Below are 9,872 nucleotides of genomic sequence, written 5' to 3'. Positions count from 1 at the left end.
CTTATAACGAAAATACCGTTGCGACCTCTGCCTCTTATTATTATTGCTATGCTTATTTATTCACTTTTAAGTCAATAATTGATGAGTGTGTTTACATATAAATAATTATCATACCGGGACACATTTATGTAATGTTTCCATATTATTTCGAAGAACTTGTAGTCTGGTTGATCTAATGATAGATATATATATGTCTCCACTCGATAAGAAAGCATCCTATAAGAAAAGTATCACCTGGTTGATCTAATAATAGATTATATATATCTACACTCGATAAGAAAGTATCCTATACGCAACCAACAGTTTGCCTGCTCAACATCTCAGGATGTGTACAATAAACACATAAAGTCTACAATTGATACGAAAGTATCAACAAAGAAAACAATGATCCTTGATGATTTATGCCAAAAAATAGTGTAGTTCAGAATCAATATTTAAACCATGAGTCATACTACGACATCTGATTATCCAACGTGCTTCTGTTTGTCGAATTCGTAGTTCCCAATTCCCCCCCCTTACATGCTGCGGCACCTTTTGTATACCATGGAATTTAAATCCCAGGTTGGCACCATGTTCCTTTTCCATATGCACGTAGAGTGGGGATCTGGTATCCCGATTCATTATCGCTCGTCTATGCTCCTGCATTCTTGTTTTTAAGGGTCTTTTGGTGCTGCCTATATATACTCTGTCACAGCTACAAATAATGACATAGATTATTCCTACACTGTTGCAATTAATGAAATCATTAATGTGAAATAGCTTGGATCCATTGAAGCTGAAAGTTTTTGTTTTATTGATTCCATGCGAGCATATAACACAGGATCCACAGGTGTAAAAGCCTTTCGGCTGGGTGGATAACCAATCTGTCGTTGGTTTCTTTATCGGACGAATATAATTCGTCGAAACTTTGTCCCTAATAGTCGGACATTTTTTGAACGTAATTGCGGGTCTATCATCTAGTATCATAGATAGACCCGGGACACCTTTCAACAGGGTCCAATTTCTACTTAGTGCTTGTCTGATTTTTTCTTTTTGCACACAGTACGCTGTGACAAAGGAAAGTTTGTGCCTGACCAATTCTCTCTTTTTTGAAAGTAAAGTAGTTGCTCTGTCAATTTTAGACACTTTCTCACTAGCCCTTGCTAGATCTTTTTTGGCATAACCTCTTTTACTGAGTCTCAGTTTCAATTGATTGAGTTCATGAGTATAGTCTTCGTCCCGACTACAATTTCTGCGGGTTCTGACCATTTCACCGTAAGGTATTCCCCCAATCACAGATCCAGGGTGAAAACTGTCTGCTCTTAAGATGGAGTTGGTGGCCGTTGCTTTTCTAAATAGAGTGCTGTTGATTTTATCACCAACCACTGTCAGTGTCACATCTAAGTATTCTATACTAGATGTACTTTGGTTCATTGTCAGTTTCACATTGAAATCATTTATATTCAAGTAGTGCAAATACTTTTTTAGATCATCCGAAGTACCTCTCCATATTATTAGGATGTCGTCGATGAATCTGGCCCAAAATACCACCAGATCCATCCACTCGCCAGCTCTGCGGCTCCAGGCGTGCTCCCTCTCATACCAGCCCATGAAAAGATTGGCATAAGAGGGAGCAAACCTGGATCCCATCGCCGTCCCCCTAATCTGGTGAAACCATTCATCCTCAAATAGGAAATAATTATTTTTCAAAATAAGCTGACTCATTTGAATTAACATTTTTGAGTGGTGTCTTAGGCTCGCACTTCTGCTGCCCAAAAAGTGCTCTAGCGCTTGAATACCCTTGTCCATCTCGATGCAGGTATACAGACCCACCACATCTAATGTTGCCAAAATCATCCCATCTTCCCACTTGAAATCCTGCAATTTATTAAGAATGTCGGTGGTGTCCCTCACGTATGAAGGTAAATTCACCACTAACGGCTTAATAAAGCCATCAACAAACTCTGACATGTGTTCTGTGACACTGCCAATGCTGGAGACTATGGGCCTGCCTGGTGGATTAGCTCTGTCCTTGTGAATTTTCGGTAATGTGTAAAGGAAGGGAGACATTGGATAGCTAACATTTAAATACTTATATTCTGAATCTTCTATCAGTCCTTCCTCTTTCCATACACATAAGTGTTCCAAAATATTTAGGGAAATCTCTTTCAACGGATTGGTTTTAACTTTTTTATAACAGTTCTCATCCTTGAGTTGTTCCCTTATCTCTGCCACATAATTTGCCCTATTCATCACAACGATGTTCCCCCCCTTATCAGCTTCCCTGATGATTATTGAGGGGTCTTGTTTTAAATTTGATAGAGCTAGTCTTTCTAGCCGGGACAGATTATCTTTATAATGGTGGTTCAATGTGTAATTGTCTTGTAATTTGAAAAATTCATGTAAAGTCTTTTCCATGAAAAGGTCGATTGCTGTGTATTGGCTACCATGGGGAATAAACTTAGATTTACTGCGCAGTCCACTAGTGCATTGGTAATTTGTTTCTATTTCACATAGACTTGCAACATCATCTACAGTAAGATCCATTTCCCCCGACAAAGTCATTAACAAATGAACATCTTCTAACTCAGATAATGTCATTTCAGAGTCTTTATTCAGTATTTTCTTCTGCACATTTACATCCAGTGTTGAAAAAAAACTTTTCAATTTTAAGTTCCTACAAAATTTGAACAAATCAATGTGTAACTCAGTGTAATCACAATTAAATACAGGACAATACTTCAATCCTTTTTGTAATACTGAAACCTCATGTTCATTAAGATGCCTATCCGACAGATTAATGACTTCCAATTCCCCAGGGGCAGCCTGACACTGTTCTAGTTCTTGTTCCTGTTTTGACTCCTGGTGCCCATCCTTGTATTTGTGGGATTTCCTCCTCCCCCTTCTAGTCCTCCTGTGAACTTTTTCCGACCTTTCTTGATCATTTTTAGTTCGTCGCAAAAAGAAGAATTCTTTTTCGGTGCTCCTCCTGCAGCACCCATCGTATTATCCTCAATAGAGGAAATGCTAGAACTACTATAGTTTGTAGATGTGCTTAATTCACCTGATTGTGCTGCCCCAGCCATTTGATTCGATTTCGGTTTAGGTTTGGCCACCTCATCGTACCCTCGGGCAAAAGTGAAGATTCTTCCCTCATTATAGTCCCGCTCATCTCTTTTTAGTTTACTTAGTTTTTTATCCTTAATTTGCAGTTGATGTTTGTTAATAACATCTTTAAGAATAAGATAATTTTTGTCTGTAAGTTCAGGTAGATTCATCTCTTTGATTTCCTTTTCTAAATCAGCTATTTGTAGTCTTAATTTCTCTACTTTTCTGTCCGAATTCTTGATCAGAATATTCATCATAGTAAATGATGAGGCGTACAGATTCTCTTCCCACTCCTTCAAGTGGTCTTCCTCAAGATCATCATAAGTTGGGAATATGAGGATACGGAGTCCTCGAGGTACCCTCTTTTGTTCCATATAATTTTTGAGGGTTACACCATCCCACCATTTACTCAACTCGGATTTGCGAAGCCTCTCTAATTTCAAAAATTTATCTCTAAGACTGATCTTGGTGTCAGTTCTTTTAGTACCTACGGCACCATTGGGCTGTCTGCTCTGAAAAACTTCTGCGGCTAGTTTATCTCTGTCATCATCCATAACTTTACAGGTCCCTGTGCTACTGCCACCCCAATAATAATTTTATAACAAAGGCTAAGGACGACGTTGGGTTTACTGCGGTGCACTAGGGATAGTACACTCAAAATAACACTGTTAAACACTCCACCAACTACCGGGGCACCGTCCCACCCCGGGTAAAACTGAGCTAATACGAAAAAAGAGAGCTGGGAGTGCAATATTTATGTCAGAAACAGTTTAAGTATTTTAATTTGCAAAAAGAATCATAAATCCATTACTGTACAAGGTACAAGATCCTAAATTACGAAAATACAATCAAAATTCTTCTTTTTCTTGTTTTTTCTGCAGCCGACGCGTTTCGTCCTAGAGGCAGGACGTCATCAGGGCTGCAATAGCAAACACACAATACAGATCCATCAGTATATGTATACAATATCACTCAGTGATCTTAGTAACCTGTGAAATAAAACAATACATCTTCAGATGGCATATACAATCCAATACAGCTCATTGTGCCAAATGGTACTGTCCTAATATTGTTCAAATTAACAGTTTCTACAGATCAACGGGAAAACATTCCTCAAATCATCAAGTTCGATTCAGCAAGTATATATTCCACAGCATATTTGTTGTGCCTATTTTGCACACTTACATATTTAATCTACATCCTGTGATGAAGTGCTGGCAAACTGTTGTACATGTGTTAAAAACAATCCTTAGTGGATAGTGGACCGCTCACCTAATATTATTGAAATAGGACTCTTCTTTTATTATGGCTCCTAGTTTTGAACCAGTGGTCTAGGCAACAATTGCTTCAAGAGACCGATTCTTCATATAGACTCTAGTATTATCAGGCTGGGGTGAAGCAGAAAGAAGTAGAGACCAATAAGTTATCCAATCAATTTCTTAGTATCCACCCCGATATAACCTCCACTACTCCCAATCTATTTTATCCTGTACTACCTCCATGTGCCAAACTTTAGTAGCATCCATACCTTTTCAAACTTAGCGTTTCGTCCTCTCTCTAAATCGATTTAACCATTCTTTAAATCGAGAGTCACTTAAAAACGATCCACCCGTGGCTTCTCGCACCTATGAAATGTCCAAGATACAATAATGTAATTTAGAGTGCTCTGTTTGCCCTCTTCAATATAAGCCCAGGTTATGTTCCTATTAACTCACCGCTTTCCAATATAGAGTAGCCCAGCGGAAAAATAACTTCTATGTCTGCAGTCACAGTATCCGTTTGTTCATAAACTGCTCATTCTAAAAGATAATTTTAACAAAAACGGAACAAATGCTATAAACTTGGCAGATCTTGTATCAGAATTTCTCTCTTACATTTAACGCTACCTAAGTTTTTAGCTTACCTTCGTGATCTCGCCTCCTGAGCCTATGACCATGCCAACCGGGTGCGATAAATCCCGGAAGTGCGGTTACTCCCATCTCCCTTTGTTAAAAAGAGTTCAACGCCCAATCAGAACTCTCGAAAATTCCGCGCGCATACTCATGCCATACACCTGTGACAGAATATGCGTTTCCATTCAGGTCCGCTACCTTTTTGTTGCCGCTTTGTCGTTTCCGGTCATGCGCATTGCACTGTTACGCGCGCATTAACATCCCGTTCACCCATCAGTGAAAATGAGTTCCCATTCAGGTCCGCTACCCCTTAGTTGCCGCTTGTGCTTTCCGATCATGCGCATTACCCTGTTACGAGGTGGGTCGCTACCTCTGTTTTTTACTAGTTCATCATTCGGCTGTGCGCAACAGACTATCCTTCAAGTCAATAAGTGCACCATAGTGTTTCCGGTCCTGCGCATTCAATACGTATAAGTTTCCAGTCTGGTCCGCCATGCATAAGAAAATATCTTAATGTGTACTGAACGGAGGTTTTCCCTGAATAATCCTTATCAACTCTGCGTGATGAATAACCCTAATGATACGCAAATGCGCCCTCGTCTACAATCATGAAAAACCATTATCACGTACTCGTTTCTAGTAAGGGCTCCTGATCCGATGCCAGCGTACATCATTATCCTTTCTGCGCTAGTTTGCATCTTTTGGTAAACACTAACACGTTCGATTAAAATCTCCAAAACCAATTCACAAACTTTCATCAGCAGAGGAGTATATCCATAAAATACCTCCGTGTACCAGCACACTTATAACGAAAATACCGTTGCGACCTCTGCCTCTTATTATTATTGCTATGCTTATTTATTCACTTTTAAGTCAATAATTGATGAGTGTGTTTACATATAAATAATTATCATACCGGGACACATTTATGTAATGTTTCCATATTATTTCGAAGAACTTGTAGTCTGGTTGATCTAATGATAGATATATATATGTCTCCACTCGATAAGAAAGCATCCTATAAGAAAAGTATCACCTGGTTGATCTAATAATAGATTATATATATCTACACTCGATAAGAAAGTATCCTATACGCAACCAACAGTTTGCCTGCTCAACATCTCAGGATGTGTACAATAAACACATAAAGTCTACAATTGATACGAAAGTATCAACAAAGAAAACAATGATCCTTGATGATTTATGCCAAAAAATAGTGTAGTTCAGAATCAATATTTAAACCATGAGTCATACTACGACATCTGATTATCCAACGTGCTTCTGTTTGTCGAATTCGTAGTTCCCAATTCCCCCCCCTTACATGCTGCGGCACCTTTTGTATACCATGGAATTTAAATCCCAGGTTGGCACCATGTTCCTTTTCCATATGCACGTAGAGTGGGGATCTGGTATCCCGATTCATTATCGCTCGTCTATGCTCCTGCATTCTTGTTTTTAAGGGTCTTTTGGTGCTGCCTATATATACTCTGTCACAGCTACAAATAATGACATAGATTATTCCTACACTGTTGCAATTAATGAAATCATTAATGTGAAATAGCTTGGATCCATTGAAGCTGAAAGTTTTTGTTTTATTGATTCCATGCGAGCATATAACACAGGATCCACAGGTGTAAAAGCCTTTCGGCTGGGTGGATAACCAATCTGTCGTTGGTTTCTTTATCGGACGAATATAATTCGTCGAAACTTTGTCCCTAATAGTCGGACATTTTTTGAACGTAATTGCGGGTCTATCATCTAGTATCATAGATAGACCCGGGACACCTTTCAACAGGGTCCAATTTCTACTTAGTGCTTGTCTGATTTTTTCTTTTTGCACACAGTACGCTGTGACAAAGGAAAGTTTGTGCCTGACCAATTCTCTCTTTTTTGAAAGTAAAGTAGTTGCTCTGTCAATTTTAGACACTTTCTCACTAGCCCTTGCTAGATCTTTTTTGGCATAACCTCTTTTACTGAGTCTCAGTTTCAATTGATTGAGTTCATGAGTATAGTCTTCGTCCCGACTACAATTTCTGCGGGTTCTGACCATTTCACCGTAAGGTATTCCCCCAATCACAGATCCAGGGTGAAAACTGTCTGCTCTTAAGATGGAGTTGGTGGCCGTTGCTTTTCTAAATAGAGTGCTGTTGATTTTATCACCAACCACTGTCAGTGTCACATCTAAGTATTCTATACTAGATGTACTTTGGTTCATTGTCAGTTTCACATTGAAATCATTTATATTCAAGTAGTGCAAATACTTTTTTAGATCATCCGAAGTACCTCTCCATATTATTAGGATGTCGTCGATGAATCTGGCCCAAAATACCACCAGATCCATCCACTCGCCAGCTCTGCGGCTCCAGGCGTGCTCCCTCTCATACCAGCCCATGAAAAGATTGGCATAAGAGGGAGCAAACCTGGATCCCATCGCCGTCCCCCTAATCTGGTGAAACCATTCATCCTCAAATAGGAAATAATTATTTTTCAAAATAAGCTGACTCATTTGAATTAACATTTTTGAGTGGTGTCTTAGGCTCGCACTTCTGCTGCCCAAAAAGTGCTCTAGCGCTTGAATACCCTTGTCCATCTCGATGCAGGTATACAGACCCACCACATCTAATGTTGCCAAAATCATCCCATCTTCCCACTTGAAATCCTGCAATTTATTAAGAATGTCGGTGGTGTCCCTCACGTATGAAGGTAAATTCACCACTAACGGCTTAATAAAGCCATCAACAAACTCTGACATGTGTTCTGTGACACTGCCAATGCTGGAGACTATGGGCCTGCCTGGTGGATTAGCTCTGTCCTTGTGAATTTTCGGTAATGTGTAAAGGAAGGGAGACATTGGATAGCTAACATTTAAATACTTATATTCTGAATCTTCTATCAGTCCTTCCTCTTTCCATACACATAAGTGTTCCAAAATATTTAGGGAAATCTCTTTCAACGGATTGGTTTTAACTTTTTTATAACAGTTCTCATCCTTGAGTTGTTCCCTTATCTCTGTGATTGGGGGAATACCTTACGGTGAAATGGTCAGAACCCGCAGAAATTGTAGTCGGGACGAAGACTATACTCATGAACTCAATCAATTGAAACTGAGACTCAGTAAAAGAGGTTATGCCAAAAAAGATCTAGCAAGGGCTAGTGAGAAAGTGTCTAAAATTGACAGAGCAACTACTTTACTTTCAAAAAAGAGAGAATTGGTCAGGCACAAACTTTCCTTTGTCACAGCGTACTGTGTGCAAAAAGAAAAAATCAGACAAGCACTAAGTAGAAATTGGACCCTGTTGAAAGGTGTCCCGGGTCTATCTATGATACTAGATGATAGACCCGCAATTACGTTCAAAAAATGTCCGACTATTAGGGACAAAGTTTCGACGAATTATATTCGTCCGATAAAGAAACCAACGACAGATTGGTTATCCACCCAGCCGAAAGGCTTTTACACCTGTGGATCCTGTGTTATATGCTCGCATGGAATCAATAAAACAAAAACTTTCAGCTTCAATGGATCCAAGCTATTTCACATTAATGATTTCATTAATTGCAACAGTGTAGGAATAATCTATGTCATTATTTGTAGCTGTGACAGAGTATATATAGGCAGCACCAAAAGACCCTTAAAAACAAGAATGCAGGAGCATAGACGAGCGATAATGAATCGGGATACCAGATCCCCACTCTACGTGCATATGGAAAAGGAACATGGTGCCAACCTGGGATTTAAATTCCATGGTATACAAAAGGTGCCGCAGCATGTAAGGGGGGGGAATTGGGAACTACGAATTCGACAAACAGAAGCACGTTGGATAATCAGATGTCGTAGTATGACTCATGGTTTAAATATTGATTCTGAACTACACTATTTTTTGGCATAAATCATCAAGGATCATTGTTTTCTTTGTTGATACTTTCGTATCAATTGTAGACTTTATGTGTTTATTGTACACATCCTGAGATGTTGAGCAGGCAAACTGTTGGTTGCGTATAGGATACTTTCTTATCGAGTGTAGATATATATAATCTATTATTAGATCAACCAGGTGATACTTTTCTTATAGGATGCTTTCTTATCGAGTGGAGACATATATATATCTATCATTAGATCAACCAGACTACAAGTTCTTCGAAATAATATGGAAACATTACATAAATGTGTCCCGGTATGATAATTATTTATATGTAAACACACTCATCAATTATTGACTTAAAAGTGAATAAATAAGCATAGCAATAATAATAAGAGGCAGAGGTCGCAACGGTATTTTCGTTATAAGTGTGCTGGTACACGGAGGTATTTTATGGATATACTCCTCTGCTGATGAAAGTTTGTGAATTGGTTTTGGAGATTTTAATCGAACGTGTTAGTGTTTACCAAAAGATGCAAACTAGCGCAGAAAGGATAATGATGTACGCTGGCATCGGATCAGGAGCCCTTACTAGAAACGAGTACGTGATAATGGTTTTTCATGATTGTAGACGAGGGCGCATTTGCGTATCATTAGGGTTATTCATCACGCAGAGTTGATAAGGATTATTCAGGGAAAACCTCCGTTCAGTACACATTAAGATATTTTCTTATGCATGGCGGACCAGACTGGAAACTTATACGTATTGAATGCGCAGGACCGGAAACACTATGGTGCACTTATTGACTTGAAGGATAGTCTGTTGCGCACAGCCGAATGATGAACTAGTAAAAAACAGAGGTAGCGACCCACCTCGTAACAGGGTAATGCGCATGATCGGAAAGCACAAGCGGCAACTAAGGGGTAGCGGACCTGAATGGGAACTCATTTTCACTGATGGGTGAACGGGATGTTAATGCGCGCGTAACAGTGCAATGCGCATGACCGGAAACGACAAAGCGGCAACAAAAAGGTA

General features: G+C 39.3%; 1 protein-coding gene across 1 annotated transcript; it reads right to left on the bottom strand.

Moving 5' to 3' along the window:
* Window positions 1–399: 399 nt before the first annotated feature.
* Window positions 400–4,431, bottom strand: LOC144756435 (uncharacterized). The gene is made up of 2 exons (XM_078646277.1): window positions 4,360–4,431; window positions 400–4,006 (listed from the first exon to the last, which is right to left on the bottom strand). Exon 2 carries the CDS (start codon window positions 2,578–2,580, stop codon window positions 400–402), a length of 2,181 nt encoding a protein of 726 aa, XP_078502403.1. The 5' UTR covers window positions 2,581–4,006; window positions 4,360–4,431.
* Window positions 4,432–9,872: the final 5,441 nt, after the last annotated feature.

Source organism: Lissotriton helveticus, chromosome 5_1 (genome assembly GCF_964261635.1).
Source record: "Lissotriton helveticus chromosome 5_1, aLisHel1.1, whole genome shotgun sequence".
Classification (NCBI taxonomy): domain Eukaryota; kingdom Metazoa; phylum Chordata; class Amphibia; order Caudata; family Salamandridae; genus Lissotriton; species Lissotriton helveticus.
Note: the sequence above shows the minus strand (reverse complement) of the source record. Positions and strands in the feature narration are given on the sequence as shown.